This window comes from Onychomys torridus, chromosome 10 (genome assembly GCF_903995425.1).
Source record: "Onychomys torridus chromosome 10, mOncTor1.1, whole genome shotgun sequence".
Classification (NCBI taxonomy): domain Eukaryota; kingdom Metazoa; phylum Chordata; class Mammalia; order Rodentia; family Cricetidae; genus Onychomys; species Onychomys torridus.
In genome coordinates this window covers 37,896,809-37,922,484 of record NC_050452.1, presented here as the reverse complement: position 1 = coordinate 37,922,484, position 25,676 = coordinate 37,896,809, and the positions used below count along the sequence as shown (strand labels likewise).

Here is a 25,676-nt window from a genome sequence, read left to right as displayed (position 1 = left end):
ACAACAGCATGCATCTCAGTAATAAAATATGAAATGTTTATGGGGGAAAGATATTGCTTCACTATGAAATTATGCTGTGCAGAACATAGAAAAATGCTTCTGAAGATGCGTCAGAAGATTCCTATTTTGTAAAAGTTTCCAGCAAACAAGCAAGACATAATTTAGGGGTGGGTGCAAATCGATAGCCTCCACAGTGCCACACATAAGTGTACAAAATTCTACTGCTGGTGTAGGCTTAAGAGAAATGAAAATGTTTATAACCACAAAAACTTACACATGAATATTCATAGCAGGATATCAGGTAAACTAGAGGTACAAAGCTGGAAGAAATTCGAATGATGTTCATCTATTAGTCAAGGGAAAAACATTAGAATATCCATAGAATGGAATATTATTTGGCCACCAAAAATGATGGCATGGGCTGGAGAGATGGCTCAGAGGTTAAGGGCACTGGTTGTTCTTCCAGAGGCCCTGAGTTCAATTCCCAGCAACCACATGATGGCTCACAACTATCTGTATTGAAATCTGGTGCCCTCTTCTGGCCTGCAGGGATGCAGGCAGAACACTGTATATGTAATAAATAAATACGTATTTTTTTTAAAAAAAAGATGACATTTTGATTCATTCTCTTTAAGACCATAGGTGAAGAATGAGCAAACAGCTCACAAAGAGCCCAAAATGCTGGCTGTCAGTCACCAGAGTAACTGCACATATGAACTCGGAACGGTTGTGACAGTATGCGAAAGGCCTCTGCAATTTCAAGTCAGACCACATCCCCAGCACGGGAAGTGGAGGTGGCCATCAGGTCCCACCCCTGGCTAAGAAGCTATTGGCCACTGGTAACTGCTGTGAGAGGGACAATCAGTTTTCTTGAAGACTGTAGCCCCTGCTAAGTCACCAGGCTTCCGTGGAAAGCCACAGATCTAAGGTTTTTATTTTTTTTTTAAAGATTTATTTATTTATTATATATACAGTGTTCTGCCCGCATGTGTCCCTGCAGGCCAGAAGAGGGCACCAGATCTCATTACAAGTGGTTGTGAGCCACCATGTGGTTGCTGAGAACTGAACTCAGGACCTCCAGAAGAGCGGTTGGTGCCCTTAACCACTGAGCCATCTCTCCAGCCCCAGATCTAAGATTATATGTACAACACAAACTAGACTTGATGGGTATTTTTTTAAAAAAGATGAAATAAATTAGGGTGGACAGAGAAGGAGGGGTGGACCTAAGATGAGTCAGGGGAAGGGTGAGCATGATTAAAATATATTGTGCAAAATTCTCAAAGAACTAATAAAAATGAAGCAAACACTAGCCAGCCATGCTTCAGTAGCATCCTCTCCTACAGTTACCGAGCATGGAGGCTCTTCAACATGTGTTTAAATTTAAATGAGCATGGGACCTTGAGAATAAAAGGAAATATTCCTCAGGGTGTGTGAGCCATTCATCATACGATGAGAAAGAATTTTAACAGTGATGGTGCTGTGACCAAAGAAGCGCCTAGGAGACAGATGTTCCCAGAGATGAAAACTACCAATCTGGACAAAATGCAGGCACAGCAAACACAGAGAAGAAGGGAGGATGGGCAAGGCTGTTGGAAGTTGATCTTGGAAGAGCATGGCAATAATGAGGCTAAGAGCTATTGACTGGCCTCAACCTGCAGCTGGCCACAGAGGGAATGGCCGCTGATACATCCACTAGTCAACCTCCTAGCCTCCTGGACTAGGCCCTTCTCTGTCCTTCTCCTGCTTGGCCACTCTCTATCCACATACTTGTCTCAGCATCGGAAAAACTCAGGGTTCCCAGATCCCTTTCTCTTTCCTCTGGCCATCCTTCCTCTGTCTCCTGATGCACATTTTTCTTTATCTGATCTCTGTCCTTGGCTTTTAATTAATACATTTTCTCTTCATGTTTCACAAACACCTGCTTCTTCAGTTATGCCTGATACTCCTTCATCCTTCAAGGCAGCGGGGCTCCATCTCAGCATCCCTGTTGATGCCTCAGCTGCAGGCCTGGGGCAATGGGGTGGAGGCAAATTCAAAAGACAACCAGAAAACAAATATCATATATAGCTTTAATTTCTCCTGAAATTTCCCCAAGAAAACACCATATTGGAATTCTTATATCCCTTGATTTCTTGGCCAAGCCTGAATTTACAGAAGACTTAAGCATGGAGGTTGTGAGTCCGCTGAACTCAGTTGTCTCTTGGTATCCCTGATGTACAAAATGATCTTCCAATGAGCCCTCCACCTGCCTGCATCACACTACTCTCCCTGAACACATGGCCTCAATAACCTGGCTACCCAAGCCAGAAAGCTGTGAATCAGCCTTGATTCTTTTCCTCTCTTACCCTCAAACCCAATCCATCTTGATTTCTACTTATTTTAATGTACCCAAGACTTGATTGGAAACTTGAGTTAATCTTTATTTAGGTCAGAGCCAGAACCCTAAGCTAGTCCCCCTTTCCTTTACTTCTTCCTGCCAAGTCCAGTATCTAACTCTGCCATCGTTTGCAAACATAAACATGATCAGATTTCCTCTTCCATGAAAAGAGCTTCTGACCATAACCCACTGCCCATCACAATGAGTGTCAAATGTTCTCACAGCAACAAACAATCCCTCCTCTATATCCACAGATTCAACTAACTACAAATGGACAACATTGGGGGCAAAAAGAAATTGCATCTGCCCTGAACATCTACAGACTATATTTTCTTCTCATGATTCCCTAAACAGTAGAGCAACTACTAACATTACATTCACATTTTATTAGACCCTATGAGAGACCTAAAGTTGACTTTAAGTAACCAGAGGATGTACATAGGCTGTACACAAATACTCCATCATTTCATATAAGGGATGTATGCTATATGCTACTATGGGTTTTAGTATCTTGGGAAGCCTTAGAATAAATGCTCTGTGGATACCAAGATATTACAGTATCACTTTATAATAAATATCACATATGATCCTAACATGTACAATAATAGCCAAAGATAATCCTGACACAATCCTCCTCAAAGCTTTGAAAACCAGTGACCAATAAATAGGCATTTATATTTACTGGAATTAATTTCCTTGTCAATTCTAAATGTATTGTTTTCTTAAGCTAATTTATGAGAAAATAATAGACTGCTTTGATGAAATTACAATGTTTAAATCTTTAGTGATGGAATTTGATCTTCCCTATCTTGCTGTTTATATCCTGTTTCATTTGATTACATGCATTGGAAGGAGCCTGATTCGAAACATCAGCGGACAGCAGTCAAAATACGTTGTTGGCTTCCAAGAGACTGCCTTTCTAACTTAGGCTGTTATCCATTGAACTGAGACGGACAAATGAAGGAATCCTCAGCACATATTACCTGATTGCCGATGTGACATTTAGAGCGTGTGTTGAAAATCTCCATTTTCAGAGCCAAAGACAATCCTGACACAATGTGACGCCTGATCTTCCTCCTCAAAGCTTTGAAAACTAATGACCTGCATACTAAAGCCCTGACGGCTCACTATGACAGACACAGTCTGCTGGCATGTGGATAGCAGCCATCTAGCTGCATTTTCCGATGCTGTCAATTTTTCACTCAGTTTCTGACATCTACCTCTGTAAGGTCTGGAGTTACTTGGCTCCTGCACTTGCTACTGCCCTCAACCTGGATTTCTATTCACCTCACTGCAAAGGTTCAGATGTTAATTAGCTCCCCTGTGGTATACTGGGTCAAGCACCATCCCCATCCATCCCTCTACCTCCAGCGTGTGTGTCCTGTGTGATACTCTTTCCTCACAGCCATGAGCACTTATGGAAAATGACAGGCCTAGCTGTCCCTCAGTTTTCGTGGTGATCCCATCTAGTCATTGTTTCCATTAAAACCATCATTGGCAGTAATAGCAATAGCAGGTCACACTGTTACAGGGCCGAAACGACAAGTTTTCCCAGGGAAGCCGGAGACCATCCCCTCACTGATTTGACACTCGTTGTAATTCTGACTTCCTTTCTTTTGCGGGACAGCATCACTCACCCACAAAGGATAGCAGGATGGCCAGCAGCACGGTGAGGGCGCAGATGCAGGGGATGAGCACCAGCAGGAGGAAGCGCAGCAGGTTAGCTGTCACCAGCTTCTGAGGGCAGCCCTCGCCCACACCACGGTTGGCTCTCAAGACCTGATGGAAGAGGGAGACGTGATACATGGTTTCAGTATCACACAGCAGGTCAGGGGCTGGTGTGAAGTTTTGTCTTACAGCTGTCCTTTCAGAGAAGTGCTGTTCCTAAGAGGTTTGACAGTGTGTACTTGAGGGCATGAAATAAGGTACTCACCCAACAGTAATGAGCAAGTGAGTAACTGCACACACAAACAAGGCCTCTTCTTCTCCCTCCTCCTCCCCCTCCTAACTCCCCTTTCCTCTTCCTCCTCTTCCCCTCATGCTAGGCAATCACTCTACCAACTTCGCTTTTTTTTATTATTATTATTTACTCTGAAAATTTTTTCATTAGATAAACTTCTGATGATGGTTCAGCATGTTTGGGTTTTTGTTGTTGTTGTTGCTGTTGTTGTTGTTGTTGTTGCTGCTGCTGCTGTTCTTCTCAGAAACATTTATCAGTTTGGCAGTATTCCAAATGCTGGGCATTACCATGGCAAGAACTTCCCCCTGAGCCAGATGTAAACAAAGTCAGGGCCGTCTGGCACAGTGATAACGTGCTGGTGAGCAGGAATAAACAGGACACTAACTAGATTTCCTTCTTCGCCTCAGTTCCTACCCAAGTCTGCACACATTCACATCTGGCTAAAACAGGATTTCAGGTGGTAACAGTTCCACGACGTTAAGTATTACTTATTACTGGCCACACGTCTACTAACAAGTCCAAAGTGAGAGACTGCCACGGGTGTCAGTGAAACAGTCACTCAGAGGACGCCCTCTGCGGCTTACAGCTCCCCCACAGCCTATCTGTAAGAGAGCGAGACAGACCACAGTGAAGGCTCAAAAGTCCTTGTCAGCAAATGCTTCACATTGTGCAAAGTTCAAGCTCCTGTCTGGGAATTTGTTTACTACAAATGGCTAGCTGAAGGCAGAGGCTTTCTCAGCAGAAGCCCGAGATGTTACCAAAAGTGCTTCAAGTTATGACGGGCCACTGCCCTAGTCCCCAGAGCAAGCATAGCTCCTGACTCCTAAACCCCAGCCTTGGTTAAACTGATGCTTAAATCCCAGCTCTGGCACTTGTCTGTTAATCTCTGTGAGGTCTTCTGGACCCCCATACTGCAGTCCTGAGCTTCCTTTCTTATTATATTGTACAGATCCTGTTCGGGATGGTGAGTAGCCCAAGTCCAAAACTAATTCGATTCTCTTTCCCTACTTCCAAACTAGTCCTCTCCTGGTGTCTGTATGGTCAAAGAAATTTGACTATTCTTACAACCCCAATACCAACCACTTCTTCTCATGAACCCCTGCCACACATGGCCGGTAGTCTTCCTCTGTGATAACTATGTAACCTTCAATAAAAGATCGGCCCAGAATAAGCCTTTTCATTGTGCAGACTGCTCGAACAGAATGGTCCTGCAATACTGCCTGAACTTCCTGCCTGGTCCATCGTCATTTCCAGGACATGCAAAGGAAACAAAATGGCAAATTTGATAGTTTCTTTCTGAGGCAGGCATGATTCTCCATTTCTGCTTAATTCTTCACCGTTAAAATGATCCCTGGTCACTGAGGAATACAGTTCACCACAGAATGCAATGACATCTTCAGTCACCTTAAGAATTCTCCATGAAAAGACACTGTTTGAAAGAACTTATGATGTTAACTTAAAATGGGCTTCGTTTGTTAGGCTCATGTGTCTACTAACCCATTCTCGCTGCATCTGGTCCAAGGCACCACCCAAGGTGAGTTCATTTAATCAGTGTACAGTTGATTCTCAGGAAGATAGAGTAATGGCATAATAAAATAGGAGGTCAGTGACAGCACCTCAATCACAGCTCTGCCACTGGACACAGGGAACCCTTTCGGCCTTGTAGATAACACTGATCTGACAGGACCACAGGCCAACAGAGATAGTGACAGAATCAATTCCCTCAATTAGGTATCGAACGCCTGCAATAAGTCTAATGATGATTTCAAACCAATGATCTCTCCCAAGCTCACACTTTACAGGAGAAATCACTGCCACAGGAACTCAAGGAGAGGACTATGGTTTCCTGGGGAAGGACTACAAGGAGGACGCACTTTGGCCAGCATAATTTTAAGAAAAGTCACCTTGGAGACATATATTAGAGATGAAAACACATCCGTAGAGGTAAAGGATCGTGAACTTCCTCAGACTCCCCCCTGCAATGACAGAAGGCGTCTCTTTACTTCGGTCATCGTGGGACTATTTTAGGGATAGCTGTCCCAGGTTACCCACAGTGGTTCCTGGCTGTCTCCAGTGATGTAGCAGAGAAACTGTCACTTAATATTCACAAGGAGAGAATCAGTGTCAGGGAGTTCTAGAATCCCATAGAAGTGTATGTCCATCGGGGCCTAACCTCTGGAAACTACACTCCTGATCAGTCTCAATGTTTTCACCAATGGCTGGGAAACTGATGCCTTTATTTTTTCCTTTTTAAGGAAGAGAATGGAGAACTACTTAAAACAAATCAGTGTTTTAGTACTGCCTCCTTGGACACGTGGTTTTCTAGCTGCTCTCTTGGCTCCTGAAGACTGTGGATGAAAATGCTGTGTCATTTAGGGGGTCTGGGAGGCTCCTCAGAATACCATGCAGTGTAGACCTGTATTAGTCAGGGTCCTCTGGAGGGACAGAACTGATAGAATATATATGGGATTTATTAGAGGGGCTTACAGCCATGGTTCTCAGCCTTCCTAATGGTGTGACCCTTTAATACAGTTCCTCATGCTGTGGTGACCCCCGACCATAAAATTATTTTTGTTGCTACTTCATAACCATAATTTTGCTACTCTTATGAATTGTAATGTAACTATCTGTGGTTTCCGACCCCTGTGAAAGGGTCATTTCCACTCCCAAAGGGTGGTGACCCACAGGTTGAGAACTACTGGCTTACAGGCTGTGGTCCAGCTAATTTAACACTGGTTGTTTACCAACAGAAGGTGTATGAATCCAGTGGTTGTTCAGTCCACAAGGCTGAATGTCTCAGTTGGCCTTCAACACATATCGAAATCCCAAAGAGTAGGCTCTAACACCAGGGAAAGGACGCAGTTGTCTGTGAGAGCAAGAGCAAGCAGGCAAAGGGCGTAGCTTCCTTCTGTCTTGTCTTCTATACAGGCTGCCAGCAGAAGGTGTAGACCAGACTGAAGGCAAATCCTCCCACATCATAAGGTCCAGATGAAAGGTGGGTCCTCCCACTTCAAATGACTTAAGAAAAATTCCTCACAGGTGTACCCAATCCCTTGGGTTTTAGTTAATTCCAGATGCAGTCAAGATTGATAGCCAAGAACGGCCATCACAACAACAGTGAGTTAATTGCTAAGGCTGTGCCTAAGCTTCACTTCAGGAGGCTCTGAACAGCACTCTCCCAGGTGGCATTCATCTTCCAGTCTTCCAGAATTGAGCCTCCTCACCCTTGGGACTACGTGAAAGCTCAGGGAGTGAGGCATCTCTTCAGAACAGCACGTACATATATATTATGAAGCAATTCATTCTGGTATTTTTCTAATCTCGTTGGGGAAACTTTCTAGTATCTTAAGAACAACATTCATGTAAAAAGCTGTCATGTTTGCTTTTACAGCATATAATGATAGATTCTTCCTAACGGGAGTATTTTCTTAAGTCAGTTTGTTTCCACTGGGGCTCTTCTCCTCCCTGTCTTCTGTGTCCCTAGCTCTGATGTGTTTGTCTCCTAACTTGCTGTTTTCATCACCTTTGTGACAGCCATCCTCTAGCCAGTGAGCCTCTGAATCTTCTTCAGTCTGCCCACTCTCCTTTTTCCATCTGCCTGTCTATGCTTTAGGGTGTTTGAACTTTCATTGCTGATGCTCTGAACATCCTCATTCCTCTGGGTCTCCCCCTTGCTGCCGTGGTTAGAGTTCCATCCACTTGGCATAAGCTAGAGTCCAGTGGAAAGAGGAGCCTCTGCTGAGGTTAGTAGGTAAGTCTATAAGGCATTTTCTTGGTTGCTAATGGACAGGGCAAGGCTCAGCCCAGTGGGACCAGTCTGGGCAGGTGGTCCCTGGTAGCTAAGAAAGCAGGCTGAGTGAAGAGTGGAGAGCCAATAAACAGCATGGTGCCTCCATGGCCTCTGATTCAGTCCCTGGCTTCAGATTCCTGAGTGACCTGCTGCTCTGACTACCTTAGGAGATATACTATGACATCTAAAAAGTCCTTTCCTCCCTAAGTTTCTTTTGGCCACAATCTTTATCACAGACTAGAAAGCAAACTAAGGACAGTCAGCCATCTTTAAAGCCAACACCAGGTGAGCACGACAATCTCCTCTCTGGGTTTCTTCATCTGGATGGTAGAATGCATCTGAGGCCTCTGACAGAGCTGCTTGGCAGGTGAGTTGAAAGCTTTCTTCTCAAACTCTCCTGTTCTGACAATTCCCATTTTACAGAACAAGCAGAATGGCCATATGTAGGTTACCACACTTTCCTAAATCTAAAGCTATAGGCCTGTTTGTTTCTGTACCTAATTCTCTAACCACAGAGAATTTGCCACCACCACCCCCATCTTCTGCTACAAATCCTACGAACATAATCAGAAGTCTTACATTCATCTTTTTAAATCCTCTCTAATCCTCTCTCCCTATCTCCTCCTTCCCTCCCCCCATTTTTCCTCCTTCCTCCCTTCCTCCATCACTGAATCCTCCATTGCCAACTTTTTATCAAACACAGAAGCTTAATTAAGACTTGGGCTAGGGAAACTGGCAAGCACAAAGACCTGAGTTCAGATTCTCAAACCCAGGTAACTGCTGGGTGGGTTTGACGGCTTGCCTGTGATTCCAGCCTTGGAAGGCAGAGACAGGGGATCCCTAGAGCAAGCAGGTCAATAAGACTACACATATTGGCAAGCTCTGGATTTCATCAAGAGACCCTGCCTCAATGGCTAAGGGGAAAGCAATGGAGAATGATTCCTGACGTCAATGTGGGAGCTTCCTGTACAACTTGTACACACACACACACACACACACACACACACATGCATGCAAAAGCATACATATACACACATGAAAAATGAAGAGGGGAATAAGCTCTAGTGTCTGCTTATTCTATCATTCTCAGCCTGTATCCCCACTCCAACCACTGGAGGGGCTCAACAGCTTTCAAATAAACGAGTGGTTAAATCACACACAAAAAAAAATTGTTCTTCAGTTATGCAAATGACCTTTTTAAAAATAATATATCCCCCATATACTCAATTCCTGAATCATTCAAAGTCCCTGCAGTGGAAACTGTATTTGCAAATGTACAACCAGGATTATAATGTTAGTGAGATACAGGTGTTTTTATGGAAAGCATCCTAAAGTTAATAAACCAAGTTTCCTAGGACTGTAAGTGGAAGGCCACATTCACGCCTACCTATATTATTATGAACTTTGCAGTCAAATAGGAAACTTTGTGCTGTAGAAAGTAGATTATAGGGAATCTTACTGTAAACGAAATCACAAGCACCTCCATGCTAAGACTAGGAAAACAAGTAATTCTCCCAATCTCCAAATCAGAAATTCCTAGGCATTCCTGTTCCCTGCCATCTTAAATGTCTCTTTTTCATAGTGGTTATAGGTCAAAAAGAAAGAACTAACAGTTCAGTTGATTTATGAAGGACCTTGGTCTGGTGATTTATAAGCTTTCATGTTCCAAAAGCTTAGCTGTCATTCAGAAGAAGACTCCTTTGGCATTGGAACACACATTCTCACTTCACCATCCATTCTCAGATAACAATCCCACACTAAATGGGATGCATTGAATAGAAACGTAACTAAGACAGTAGCAAAGGTTGAAATGGAAGGGGGCCCTGGAGAGATGGGTCAACCATGAAGAGCATGTCCTGTTCTTCCAGAGGACCCTTTTGATTCCAAACACCCATGTCAGATGGCTCACAATCACCTGTAACTTTAGCTCTGATCGATTCAATATTTCTGGCCTTCTCAAGCACCTGCATTCATGTACAAATACCCCATGTTCCCATGCACACGCGTAATTAAAACAATAAATATTAGTTTGAAAAATGAAATAGAGGGTTCAAGTTCATATGAACAAGTCAACAACCTAATTTAAAAAAAAATAAAAGTATTCTCTGATTATTCCAAGGTGTCACTAAGCAAATGTCATCCTTAGCCTCTAATCACTTGTTAAGAAACAATATTCATGGTCTGTTATTCCTTGTTCTCCCTTTCTGTTCTTGATCCAGCTGGGATCTCCTGCTCCCCTCAGCTTTCTTTCCCTCAAACCTTGCCCTTCATTACTCCCACTGTCGTCCGGGTTGTTCATGTAGATCTCATCCATTTCTCTATCATTGGGTGATCCCTGTGTCTTTCCTAGGGTCCCGATGACCACATGAGAACAGAAATAGGCAGAGTGTTGGAGAGGTCCCCAGAAATCCACAATGATACATCCTCTGTAGACTGCTGGCAATGGTCGAGAGAAAGCCTGATCTGACCTAGTCTGGTGATCAGATGACTAAACACACTAACAGTCGTGCTGGAACTCTCATCCAATAACTGATGGAAGTGGATGCAGAGATCCTCAGCCAGGCCCCAGGTGGAGCTCCAGGAGTCCAATTGTTGAGAAAGAGGAGGGACTGTAAGACCATGAATTGTTGAAACCAAGATTGGAGAGGCACAGGGACAAATAGCCAAACGAATGGAAGCACATGAATTATGAACCAAAGGCTGTGGAGCCCCCAGCTGGATCAGGCCCTCTGGATAAGTGAGACAATTGAATAGCTTGAACTGTTTGGGAGGCATCCAGGCTGTGGGACCGGGACCTGTCCTTAGTGCATGAGCTGGCTGTTTGGAACCTTGGGCTTACACAGGGACACTTTGCTCAGCCTGGAAGGAGGGGATCTAACTATTCCTAGCTAGAGGGTTACCCTAATTCTGTTAGTCATCTGGTGGATTTAGTTAAATTTTATTTTTGCTTCAATGTTTATTATAGAACCTAGCTAACTTTTTTTTTTTTAAGCGTTATTAAAACACAATGAGAAGAAGAGATAGTATTTAAAGTTATGGCAGAATGGAATGACTTCACCATAGAAGACTGGGTTAGGTTACAATATTAATCACAGTTTTTAAAAAAAGTCCTCCTAAATCAATGCTACTTTTGTTTGAGGGAAGTTTAATCCCTTAGTTCTTGAGGTAGGGAGATGAGGGATTGCAGATGCATTTGTGCTCTGCTGCTTTGGTAAAGCATGTAACAGACTGCAGGAACAGTAGGTCACTCCTACTCCTGAAGCTTCCACAGGACACAGACACTCATGGAAGCTCTGTGGGAACAGCATACTGTCACACTCACAGGCTCAACAGTGCAGACACTGGGCTCCTAGGGACACTCAGGTTGGAACGTGTTCCTGCCCAAACATCAGCCCCAAATGTGCCTTGAATTTTTTTTCAGTACTAAGTAGAGATGGAGTCGCTTCAGTCCATATGCACTCAGTGTGCTCCAAGCATCAAGACAACTGCTACCCCAAATTTAAAATGAATAGTTGCAGTGCTAGATGCACATCACTTTGTTCTCAATCAACCATGAAAGTGGCCCTCACATGAATTAAAAGTAGATTTGCTGAATAAGAGATCAATAATGTAGGTACCTCTCAACCCAACCATCTGTCAATCCTCTGTATTAGCTTCCACTCTACCAGTGAACTAAAAAGCTTCCAAACCATCCATCAGTGAATTACACTGGACCCAATTGTCTTTTGTTGTGATGTTTGTTTTGAATATCCCGCGAGGCACAGGGAAAGAGCATCTGGTTCTCAGTAAGTCTTTTCATCTGGTTCTCTGTCATTTAATTGAAGCATACGAGGTTCAAATAACTCACTGGCCTCTTGCAAAATGAAATTACTGAGTTCACACCAGAACACATGGTTCTGGCAAGCCAACCCTGCCCACAGCTTCTCCATTGAAAATTACAACAGCACCAGACAGTCCTCTCCCAAGACACATATTCACACCTCCAAGAATGGATGTTCAATCTAGAGACTAAATACCAGCACAGTGTTGACTCTGTCCTGGAGACGACATAATAATTGTCCCGTCATGCAGACAGTATGTCACATTCGTGTTGCTGCTTTCAAGGTGGCATTGTTCAGCTCAAGCCTAAGCTCCGAGAGAACAAATTGGAATGTTTCAGAGGCGACTTGTTCAATTGTCTGGACCACTAGAAGTCTGTGTGACCTTATAAAGCCATCCCCTCACCCTAACATATGCCTATATCTGCAAATTAGAAACCAAAAAAATTAAATGCCTTGATACCACCACAAATGTGCAAAAAATTAAATGAAATTAGTGTAAAAAAAGAGAGAGAGAGAGAGAGAAAGGGTTTTTTTTTCTTGCACATTTACAAAGTTTTGAGACCTTATTTCTCCCTGGTTCAAGCAGCTGGGAGGGCATCCTCTCCATTCAGTGCCCCAGAGGAAGGTTATCATTTTTATATTAGAGGCAACAAGATCATCCTTAAGTCCTGTGTTCTTCAGAGCAAAGTGGGAAGGTCATATCTCTGTAATAGTCACAAACATGCAACAGATTCCCCTTATTCTGAGAAGGAAGAGATCTAGGAAGATAAACAGGCGTGCACGAGTGTGCACACACACACACACACACACACACACACACACACAAGCACACACACACACACACACACACACACACACACAAGCACATGAGCCATCCTTCTTGGAGATGACTTTGCCCTCAATCTCAACTGTTTCAAAGCTGTCATTTCATGGCAAATACAACCTAGAGGGAATAAAAGTTTTCTTTGGAGGCAACAGAACTCTTTCTGCCCACACTGGAGCATCCTATGGTCTGTTTCTTTTTTCTGTCTTTGTCTCTTTATTTTTGTATTTGCATTTTTAAAACAATGGAGGCGAGGAAAGAAAAACAAAGAAGGTTGGACTATCCATTCCTTGGGAAATTAAATATCTGACTTTTATTCATAAAAAGTGCTTTAAATTTTGCATCCTGATTATGTTACTACACAGCTAAAGAAGCTGGGCATATCATAAAAGGAGGCAATCTCTTTTTCATATCGCCAAATGGAGAATGTGGAATTTGTACAAACTGCAGAGACTTAATTGACTCACAGATCCTCTATCAGTGAAAAACCTGTGACTTCAAGATTGAAGGAGATTGGCAACAAGAGTAGACATCTGAAATATTGACTTTCTACAGATGAAAATAATCAGGGAGAGCATACACGACCAAATGGATTTTCTGCTCCACAACAACCCATTTCAAGCATTTTGAGGCAGAGCAAAGCATAAACAGATGTGGAGCGGTTGACCTCCTGACCCCACCTGCTGAAAGAGACCCTGCCAGGCAAAAGCACAGAAGGGATGGTATGTGTTAGATGAAGTGGCAGTTTCTTTCTGAATGCCTAGAGCAGACGATGAATTCCAAACTTAACATGCATTACATAGTTCACCAAATATCGTGAATATGCTAGTTGGAAAATAAAGCAAAAGCTGTGTTGAAAGCCTCATAACAAATCATACCTCTGTCACATGTTGATATTAATGTGGCTTATTCCAGGAATGTTTAGTCAGAGCCTTTTCTACGCACAATATGATCCAGAGACACAAGGATGAGGAAGACACAGTCCCTACCCTCAGGCACTTTATAGCCTTCCTCCAAGGGAAATAACAATATCACCACTCCACTTAAACTTAGATACCCAGAGACAAGATAATGCAGGCAATTTAACAAAGGACAGCATTTTGCACCAAGATAACCCTATTTCTTGACCATTGACTATGTGTGTGGTGACTGAAGAAGGGGTTTTTGTGGGAAGTAACATCACTGTCTTTTGAGCAAGTCAGTTTTTTCAAGTGGACTCTTGTGCATTTCAAGATATTTGACATACCTGGGCATGACCTAATAAGTGTTAGTGGGAATAAAAGTATACACATACACCACACACACACACACACACACAAAAAAAAAAAAAAAAAAAAAAACAGTCTACATTATTTGTACACACACTCAAGGGTATCCACCTCCTTTAGCTAAAACCCACTTGAACCATTTCACAGCCCAGCAGTACATCTTCTCGAATTAACTAACATTGACGTCTTCAGATAAGAGCTGGGGGGGTTCCCACAGGGAAACAGTACATTTAACCTCTGTCCTAGTTTGGTCTCTGCTGCTATGTTAAAACGCAATAACCAAGAGGCATCTCAGGGAGGAAAGGGTTTATTTGCCATGCTTTTCCCAGTACAGTCCATCTCAAAGGGAAGTCAGGGCTGAAACCTGGGGTTAGTCACTGGAGCGGAGGCCATTGAAGAAGGTGCTTACTGCCTAGAATCACCTACTCAGGGTGGCTGTCCCCAGTATGTTGGGCTCTCCCACACCAATATTTCTTGATATTTAATCAAGACAATGCCTCCTGTTGGCCAGTCTTATGGAAGCACTTTATCAAATGAGGTTCTTCTTCCCAGATGACCCTATCTTGTATCAAGTTGGCAAAAAGAAGAAGAAAAGAAAAAGATTGAGTCCAAATATTGCTTAGATGTAGATTTCACAGGCTCATACCTTCCTGGTAAAAAATTAGTCAATCAGAAGGCTAATGAGAGATGTGATTTATTTGACAATGAAAGCTTTTGGCAGACATATAGTCAGTCCAATGACTTCGTGTTTCTCACTATGAGACCTCACAGAAGGAAGTTTGAAAGAGAAGAAAAGAGAAGAGACAGCCAAGAAGAAAAGGAAAGCAGCAAACAGTCCAGGACCTGAGTGAAATACAGTCATGAAGAAACAAGCCAAGGAGAGGGCTGGAGACCTGCAAGTGACTCAGATGACATCTTTATAATAAGCAGTACAGATGCCAGTTTGAGGAAGCAGCCATCAAAGGTGTGAAAGGCAGGAGCAAGGATCCATGTGGGATGTGGGAAGAGACTCGGAGTCCACTAAAATAGGGAAGGTAATGACAGATGAGAAACGATCTTGTGTACTCTATCAGCATGCAGGTTTTGTGACATCCTCATCTAGAAGTGCCCAGCAGAAGCACTCAACTTCTCTCCTGGGAATGCTGGTACCCACAGCTGTTTGTTCTTGACTCTCAGTTCTACTAGGCTGCTTCTTCCAAGTTCTAGTCCCTTCTGATGCCTGCCTGCTTCTTGCCCTTAGGATCTGGGAGGTACTACATCACCTACATAAATCCTCTTCTCTGGTGTAGCCAATTCTAAGAAAGTTCTAAACTCACAATCAACAGAATCTTATCAAACATGGAAAACCCCCTGCTAACCTCCTAGGCAGTTGAAGGCAGCTTTGGTTGAAAGCATTGCCACAACCCTGAAGCCAAGGTAAGCATTCCCTTTTCCAGTGTTTAAGTAAATACACAATACAACAGTCACTTCCCTCCTCTTTCCCAGTATATCCATCACAATCTTGTCAGTGATTATTCACGCCAGTGTAAATATATTCACAAGAAAAGAGACATCTCTGGAAGCAAGAAAAGGAGACTGAAAGTCAGAGCAGAGTGTGAAGGTTGACGCTAACATGGTGCTGGAATCTAGAGGTAAAGGGAGAAATGAGTTGGTGACATTGCATCAGGACCAGTTGGTTGGACACTGGTTTTGAATGAGTGCAGAGGGACCTGAGGAAAGGTCTGGGTTTGTGGCTGGAACTGAGAGCCTTGGCCAAATCCAGAATCTCCACACTGCTACACTCTCCATGAAAGACAGATTGGAAAGCTCTACTGAATGGCCCTCTAAAAGTGGTAAGGATGTGGAAATGTTTAAAAGGCATGAGAGAGAGGAAGAAAAGGTGTGGATTTGGGTAGGAAGGGAGGTAGGGAGGAGCTCAGAGGAGTTAGAGGAGGGGAAACCTATACATAATCAGAATATATTCTACCAAAAAAAAAACTATTTTCAATTAAAAAAAATGGGGAAAAATGTAAAGATTAAAAAATATTTTTTAAAAAGACATGGGAAATAAAAATTCCCAAGAATATCTTATAAGTAAGCATGGGAAGCAAATTTAAATTATGCTGCTAGAGAATTCCCAAGATTGGAAATGCATGTAAAAAATAGTCACAATATTTACAATGTAGATAGAGATTACGCTATTTAGGAAAGTGGAGATCAATGACTTCACTAGACCTGGGGAGTTGGCTAGGTTTCCAGTACAAGGAATGATTTCCCTCTTGTTGAGCACGTCTTAAGTCTGATTAGAAAGCTATTGGTTACTGCCAAGGTATGCATACCACTACTGCACCCTTAGGGTCATAAGACTATGTTGGTTACTGTTGTGGTTCATAGATGTCGTAGCTCAGTGGGAGTGTTGGTAGCTTCCCTCCTTAGATTCTAAATATTTCTCCTTATACCTACTCATATGTGTAGTCCTAACTCTGCATCAGAGAAAATTCTCTTTGCAACAGACAGAGACCAATCCAGCCAACGATCGCGATCAAATGAAGAGTTGTGGAGCCAAGTCCCAAGGGATACATCTATTATACGAGTCCCTCACTTAAGGCTCAGGGATCAATTCCCTGAGGAAGAGGGAGCTGTGGAAGAGGAGGTGGAAATATTTTAAGAGCCAGAGGGAGTTTGCTGTGAGGTAATGTCAGAAGTTACACCTGTAAAGTTTCAGCAGCATGACTGCCTAAACATGAGCTAAACAAAGACAAAAATAATAGACATGCTACCATTGGGGAGGTCAGGAGGACTCAACCCTACATGAAGAACTACAGGCAACTAACATACACTGAGAGAAGGAAAAAGAGCCTTCTCTGGGGAGGAGCACACCAATTGGTTAAGCAGTGCCAAATGGTCAGCCCCGAAAATATATGTACAAGCCAACATTAGATGGACTGAGCAGGTTGTATATTTAGCAGGTTGTATGTGAATATTTAGAAATATACGTGTGTGTGTGTGTGTGTGTGTGTGTGTGTGTGTGTGTGTAACAATAATTAATGAAAAAGAAGGCCATAAATTTGAAAAGGAGCAAAGAAGGGTACATGAGAGGATGAGAGGGTTTGGGGGAAGAAAAAGGAAGGGTGAGATGATGTAAACATATTATGATCTCCAAAAGTAAAGAAATAATTTAAAAAATAGATCCCAGACTGATGAAGACCTGTGGGGTGGGGGCCCACAGAGGCTCTCTAGAAAGGCCTTACTCAAGATCAGAAAGTCTGAGTTTGATTTACCCAGCAGGGCTGCATAATAGGATGATTTGGCCAAAGGCATGGCTACCAGGTGTTTTGAAGGGTCTACATTTGGTTGTACATTGTGTTTTGATCTTGAAAGGGGGAGGTCTTTTGCCTCTCCCCTTGCTAGTGTATAAAAAGCCCATTAGAAATAAATTCAAGGATGCTGGGTATTGATCCAGGGCCCTTTGGAAACTACCTTGTGTCTCTGTGTTTTTCTATGCCTTTATTTCTTCCTATTACTTCTCAATTCCTCACTCCCCTCTTCAAGGGACCCTTTGATAGGTCTGTGCTGAACCCCAGATAAAGACCCCCAAGGTGCCTGTCGGAAGCAAACCAAAGCCACTCCATGTGTACGTAAGAACCCTCTTCCCAAACACACAAAAATGAGCTCACAATAAAAACAAAATACACATGAGAAAATGTCCTGTCAAACTGTACCAAGAGGCAGAGATTGCAAATGGGCAAGCAAGTTTGAAGTCCCTGTCCTCAAGTGAGGCAGTGTGACTGGGAGAAAAACAGCCATTGAAGACATAAATATCAATTTAATAAATTCTATGGAGATGAAGTACAAGGCCAAATGTGATGGCCATGCCTGTAATCCTAGCACTCAGAAAGCTGAGGCAGGAGGATTGCCATGAGTTTGAGGCCAGCCTAGCCTGGGACTCTGTCTCAAGAAGAAACAAGAAAAGCATGGAGTAAAAAATTTATAATGTGAGAAATGACTTGCAAAACTGACTTCTACTTTTTAATAAAATGCCAGTCCAACTAAAACAGGAAACCATCTAATATTCAAAATACTTTAATGACAAAGTATCAATGAATATTTCCTTATTGACACTTCCAAATGAATCTCAGGATTATTTCAGCCTAGACTAAATAATTGAACACACCAACTTCTTTCCACTGGTGGTTTTATTTTTAATATGTTAATTCAGGTTTATTACATAAACTGCAATAAGTGTTTGGCTTTTATGGTCAGAATACCCAAAGTATAAAGAATTAAATAACAGTTCCTAAAACTGTAAGATGTTGGTAATAGAAAAGAAGGATTCAAGTACATATTCCAGTGTTCCATCAATCATATTTTTCAATTTTGTTTCAACGTTTTTCACAGTTAGTAAGTGTAATAATGAAACAACTTTCAAATAATTTATTTCACAACGAATACGTACCATTTTTCAACTGTCTCAATTTTATTACCCATGCTAATGTTGTCTGTATTTTAAGACAGAACCAAACATATAAATGATAAATGTTTAGAAATATGATTAATATGATGAATGTACCAAATTTGCTTATGCAAAGGCAAGCTCTCAGATCAAAACAAGGCAGACTTAAGTTAATTAAATTCTTTTTCTTTTAGTGTTTACTATTTGCTTTGATGCATCAACTTTTAAACTTTGGAGAAAATATACAATTAAAATTGTGAATTGATTGTAAATAATCTTGTTTTCAACTAAAGCATTTTGAAAAATATTCTTTCACAATTATCAAATCAACTTGCCTATTACATTATACTAAGCTGCCTACCAGAAAAGGATTTCCACAGCTATAAAGTCTGTCGTGTATATACATAAGATAACTTAAAAAAAATAATGAAAGCAAAAATTGTCTTTTTCTCCTTTTAAAAGAAATTTAAATACCCATACATTTAGGGATAAGTTGTGAGGAAAAAAGCTATGAAGAATTTCTTATTCTTATCAGCCCTTGACACTGAACTGCTGACTAAATGTCTTTCTTTTGTAATTTACTAATGGATAATTCCTACAACTATGAATCACCTCTAGGATGACCAAAATATGGCCAAAAAAATCAAGAAACTATGCCCATGCATGTCTGCCATCTAATCCTCAGGCCCTGTTCAGGATTCTCCAGTAATTCTGACAGTGCATCACAGACCCAAAAGGGCAAATTTAGAATTATGGTATTACTTAGTCTTTATGTTTTGTTTGACTTATTCATTCTTGAGTCTCATTTCCATGACTTTAACAACTTCTGTAAATTACTGGTCAATAATTCTTTAGAATTTTTCCCAGTTATAGTTTAACGTTAAATTCATGTATCTTTAGAAAATATAAAAGTGATTATTACATTCCTATTGCATTTTATCTATCTGCTCAGTTCTTATTGATGATAATCATATCAACTACATGATAAGAGTATGTGAACCAAGTCTCCCAATTTTAACATTATTCCCACCTCCAGGTTAAATAAAAGACACTTGCAGCAAGGTGCTTTGAACTTAGTTAATATCCTTTCCAATTTTTTTATTTTTTTTATTCTAAATCAGAGAGGATTCATGATTTCCTGTTTCATTCAACATGAGGCTGAAAATGATTAATTGGTAGAGTCCTTGCCTAGCATGCACAAAGCCCATGTTCAATCCTCAGCACTGACTAAACCCCATGTGATGATGCACACATAGAATCCCAGAATTTGGGAAATGGAAGTAGGAGAATTAGAAGTTCAAGACCACCTTTAGTTACATAGTACCTCATGGGATACATGAACCCCTATCTCAAAATAAAACAACAAACAACTCCTACACACACACACACACAAATGTGCAGGAAATCCACTTCACTCAATTTTGCTTTGTGCTATGGTAATATCACTAATCCTTTCCATGTTCAACGTGCCATCTCTTCCGCCACTGGGAACCCATTCAAGCTTGCCTCAGTGTCCTTCTGACATGACCACATCATTCCAGAAGTGCTTCCTGCTTTTCTGCAAGCAAAGGTTTTAGAATTTTTGCCTCAATTTGCCCTTTCTTCATGGAACATGGTTCCTATTTAAGCAAATTCATAACTTAGAAACAAGACCTGAATGTACCATTGGACTAACAGGGTTCCCTTCTGTCTTGGAGTATCCTGGTTGCCCTTTTCTCTCAGTACATAGAACAAAAGTTGAAATATTCATATAGGGTATGCCCTCCACATGTACACATGCTGTACAAATGTATACATACTACACATGTAGCATGTTATACACATACATATATACACTATATATGCAGGTATATCCATATATCATTTGAATATGAAAATACTCACCCTACCCCCAGACTAGGCTGAAGACTAGGGCCAAGCTCAAGGTACTATTTTGCCAGGGTTAGAAATCTTATGAGATGGGTCCTAGATGGAGGATGTAGGTCACTAGAGTCAAGCCTTTGAAGGTTATACCTGGTCTTCAGTCCCTTAGTCTGCATTTTATCTATCATGAGGAAAGATCCTTCTCTACTTCACAAGCAATCACCACCATGATGCTCTGTTGAAGCTCTTAAGGCCAAGTTACCATGGACCACACCCACTGAAGCCAGGGTCCAAAATACATCTTTCCTCCTTTTGCTTGTTCTCTTAGGCACATGAGGCATGACCACACAGAGCAACTAATATGATTTACTCTAGGTTTACCTATATTTCTCTTCACATTCCCTCATATCTCCATCTCTAATCCTGTGTCAGAAGGTTCTAGGTCTCGTGTTATGCTGCCAATATTTTAACTCTTTTCTCCAGCAATGTGAGATCCGGGTCACTCCTGTGTTTAATTATCTGGTTAACCCTCCAGTGTATACCTAATCTGTCTTGCTCCTTCCTGTATTTCAGATGATGGATGCCATGTAAATTCTTTCCAAGTGTCCACATGCTGCTTGATGTCCCCACATGTACATGTTTCCCTTATCCTGCTGATTGATCCATTACACCAACCAACACCCATCTACCCACATCATCCTTACTCCATAGAGTTACCATCCTGCCATTATGGTGATGCTCCGTGGGGTCTGGACTTCAACCTCTATCCTTCTGTACCTTCTATCTCATCTTGCTCTGCTCACCATATTCAGAAATAATTTGTTCACCAGTGGGTGAGGAATAGGAAATCACCATGAAAACATTGAAATCCATGAAAAGCAATCCATGTTATACCTTTCTCTTAAAAAACTACACAAATGAGAAATAAAATGACAAGAACCACATCTGCCATGTTTCTGGGGTGCTTCGAGTTCGAAGGGGTGTGTATTTGTGTGTGTTGTGTGTCTGATGTTTATACCACTGGGACCAGGACCATGGCAGATGTTCAGCATTCAGTAATTCCTATCAGCATGGACACGCACACTCAGAAGAGGGTCAAAGTGGAAGACAACGATTTCAAATCGTGTTTCAGAACTCTTTGTATCTTCCTATTCTTTGTATTCATTTCTTTGTATTCTTCCTAGTCTCTTCCTCTTATCCACACGTTACCTACCCCAAAGCACAACTGTGAACCATGCCTGTACAAAGCCAGCAGTACAATGCAGGAACTAAGTAAATAAACTTATAAATTAAAATGTAAAAGTAAGATGTTTCGACTTCCCTCCTGCTTCTCGGTGGCCCTTGCCCCGTAGTGACCCTGAAGCGATCCTCCTCTGCACCCACTATGCTGAGTTGTCAGGAAAGGCTAAAAGCAAAAGTGTTTAAGCCCAGATTGGGGTCAGAGGAAGGCAGCGGAGCTGTAGGTGGAAGGCTGAAACCCCACGTAGTTTCCTGATCTGTGTTTCCAAACACAGACACAGAGTTTACGCCTCTAGGACACTGACTATGCACACACATGCACGTACTGTGGTTATAGCCTTTGTATTAGCAATGTGACAGCAAAACCAAAAGAAATTTCCTCTCATTCATCAACATTTCCTGGGTGTATTTTTTTCCTCATTCTTTTTTTTTGTAGCAACTTCAGCATATGATTTTTTTTCTTCCCTTTTAAAACCCCCAAACAGTGAGGCAGTGGTAGCACATGCCTTTAATCCCAGCACTCAGGAGGCAGAGGCAGGCAGATCTTTGAGTTCCAGGCCAGTCTGGTCTATAGTCCAAGTTCCACGACACCCAGAGCTACATAGAGAAACCCTGTCTCAAAAAAAAAAAAAAGACTGTTTCAATAAAGGACACACGTGCTCACTTCTCTTTGGTACATCTGAATTTCTGGTAATATTATTCGTGCTTTCTGGGGTCACTATTAAGGAAAGTGAGGGTTGTGTAAACACAAGCCCTGCAGGACTAAGACATCTAATAAATGATGAAAGCCACTATCACACGAGAAGTTTATTCTGAATGAACATGCTGGACAAAGGGATGATTCTCATCCAGGACAGGATAAAACAGAATGTCAAAAGATTCCTAAATTGTGTGTTGGAAAAGGTTGATTTGGACATAATTTTAGTGTTTCTCTGTGCATTTTAGAAACATAAGTGAAAAGGACAATGAACTTTCTAAGGGAAAGATCTCTTTTAAAAAAAAAAAAAAATGAAATGAAGGGCCTAGAAAGATGGCCCAGCCATTAAGAGCACTGGCTACTCTTCCAAAGGACCCAGTTTCTATCCCCAGCACCCACATGGCAGCTCACAACTGTCTGTAACTCCAGTTCCAGGGGATCTGACACCCTCACACCAATGCACATGAAATAAAATCAAATGAATTATTTTTAAAAGCGAAATGAAATTAACGAGGTGACTGGCATGTCCTTGCAATCCCAGCACTTGGGAAGGTGAAGTAGGTGGATCTGGAGTTGAGGGCCAGCCTAGGCTACTTGGTGACACCCTATCTCAAAAAACAAGCAAGCAGCCCATCTATCCAGCCGTAAATAGATACATGCTTACTTTTTAATGAAAAACGTTTTAAAATAGCCCACACATTTCATTTTCTTCCACCGGAAGGGTACTTCCCCAGGAGAGGTCTTTCTTTCCTTTTTAATTTTTCCGTGTAGGACTGAACTGGACTTTCTACATGCTAAGCAAGATTTCTCTCACTTCATCACACTGCCAGCCCTAAAGGAGGCCATTTCTTCCCGGGCGTGGGGGGTTGGGTGTAACAGGAGGGGTGTCTGATTAATCTCCTTTCATTTTAAACAGCTTGGGAAGCTCAGTTTCGGTGTTGCACAAAAGGCAGGAAAAGAGACACCAGGGCCTTATCCATCAAGGCGAGGATGTGACCACAAACGCCAGGCCAAGAGAGCGAGTGAGCCTCTCTCCTGCTAGACAGAGAAAGTGGATGCTGTGGACGGCTCTCCTGCCTTTACTGCCTTGAATGGCTCCTCCCACCCCAGCCCACCCCACCCTATCCCTGGCACAGAATACCAGGAGTGGGCAGCTGGGTGTGAGAGCTTTGCAGGGGCCTCCCCAGAACTATTTTTAACCTGGTATTCTCTGCTTATAGACTTTCCGCTGGGGTAGCCCCATGTCCGGGAAACTCACTCCAGCTGGGAAATCTGAGAACTCAGCGGGCCTGTGGCAAAAGAGGTATTTTTAACTGAAACGTGGGGAGCTCGGGGTTTTCGTCTATTTTAGACCTTAGAGTGGGAGACACAAAACAGAAGAAAGCTACAGGCCCAGCAGCCCACCCCTAAGTTCCCTAGTGACAGTTGAGATTGTTGATGGGAGGATTATGGGACTAGACAGAAAGGCCATTGTGGATCTTTCTCAACAAATGTGTCACCCTCAGCACAGAGGTGTCACCCCAAGCTCCTCCTGAAGGTCAGGTATTCATCAGTAGCACCCGGGACTTGATGGACTATGGATTTTGAACCTTGTCCTAGACACATCAAACTAGAAACTGACAGAGGATCCAATGGCCCCTGGGAGATGAGGCCGGCCAAGTGATCACCTACTGGCTTTAATTTAAGACCATCACTAACATTCATAGACTTACACTCTAAACCTACTGGTTCACACAGCAGTACTTTTTTTTTTTTTTTTTTAATTAGTGAACTTTAGTTTTAAAATTCTTTTTAGGCACTTGGGAAATGGCTCAGTCAGTAAAATGCCCTCTAGGCAAGCATGAGGACCTGAGTTATCTGTAACTCCAGTGCTGCAGGTGGAGTCAGGAGCATCTAGAGCCAGAGCAATTACGGAAGGCAACTGGAGTTGACTTGTGGCTGCCTCATGAACTCATGCATGCACGCACACACACACATACACACACTCCCCAACATACACATATACACACTCGCATTATGACACACATGTAACCACACCCCTACAGTGCACACACAATCAAAGAAAAGACTTTCTAGCTTTTTATCTCCCAAATGAAGCAGATAGTCAAGAGAGCTGGTAGCTTTTTCCAACTTCCTTTTGTCTGCTATAGACTGTAACCCACTATGAAAAACCTTTCTTCCCTGTTTAAGTCAGTTAAGATACCAACTGAGTTTTGCCATCAAAGGCTGCAATTAATCCAAGGAAGAGCATACTCCAGCCAGGGGGGGCGGGGCAGTAACAGGCAGGCATCCCAGCTCTGGATAGCTGAATCCAAGCCAAGATGAAGCGGTTCAGGGGGACACATTCAGAGATGAGGAGGATGCTAGTAGTAGCATATTAGTGATGTATGCACTACCTATCCCATGATGACAAATTACCACAGGCTGCATGGGTTAAAGCAATGCTCTCTTTCCTTCAGGAGGCAGGATCCTGAAAGCAGTCTCATTGGACTAAAACAAGGCATCCCCCGGGCTGCTTCCACTGATGGTATGAGGGCAACCTATTACCTGTCTTTTCAAGCTGTGGTGGCAGCCTGCGTTCCTTGGCCTGCGTTCCTTGGCTTGTGGTCTCTTCTTGTCCCTTTAAAGCACAACTTCCCCACCTACATCTGTAATCATATCACTGTCTCAAAACCCTGACCGGAGGCCTCCTTCTCAGGGGAGTGTTATACATCTCCCACAACCCCAGATAAGCCAGGATGGGCTGAGTTCTCCAAATCATCTACTTAACTCCACCTGAAGCCTTCCTTGTCTTGCAAGGTGCATTTGCAGACTCTTGACTATGCATCAACAGCCACTGGGTAGCTCTGTGTGACTCAAGGACATATACACTAGCCATGAGCACAGACAACTTGGAATGTTTCTTATTTGAATTTATACTAGATAGAAGAGTTGTCAAGCATAAGGATTTGTTACAAGAAAAATGTGGTAAAATATTTAATAACTACATTTGATGCACGTTAAAACTATAAAACGATGGCTACGCTGGGCGGTGGTGGCACATGCCTTTAATGCCAGGCAGGCGGATTTCTGTGAGTTCGGGGCCAGCCTGGTCTCCAAAGCGAGTTCCAGAAAAGGCACAAAGCTACACAGAGAAACCCTGTCTTGAAAAAAAAAAAAGGCTATTTTGAATCCTAGAAAATAATCACTAAAATTCAGTTCATCTGGTTTTATTGTAAGTGCACCAAGAGACAGTATCTGTGGCTACCGTATTTCTATTGGACAGAGCCCACATTAACTTCTGGTTGCATTTACTTTTGTCTTGCTCGTGGGAGAGACTTGACTTTGAAAAGCAACATTTCTTCTTTTAATCTTCTCTGGGAGAACAAGTAACTCCCCAGAACCCTTATTTCATATCAAGAGGGAT

General features: G+C 42.3%; 1 protein-coding gene across 2 annotated transcripts in view; it reads right to left on the bottom strand.

Moving 5' to 3' along the window:
- The window catches only part of Corin (corin, serine peptidase), a 240,972-nt gene that overhangs the window by 206,780 nt on the left and 8,516 nt on the right, over nucleotides 1-25,676 (bottom strand). For both annotated transcript variants that reach the window (XM_036201349.1, XM_036201347.1), the window contains exon 2: nucleotides 4,015-4,156. In XM_036201349.1, coding sequence (XP_036057242.1) covers nucleotides 4,015-4,156 — 142 coding nt within the window. The remainder of the gene's footprint in view (nucleotides 1-4,014; nucleotides 4,157-25,676) is intronic.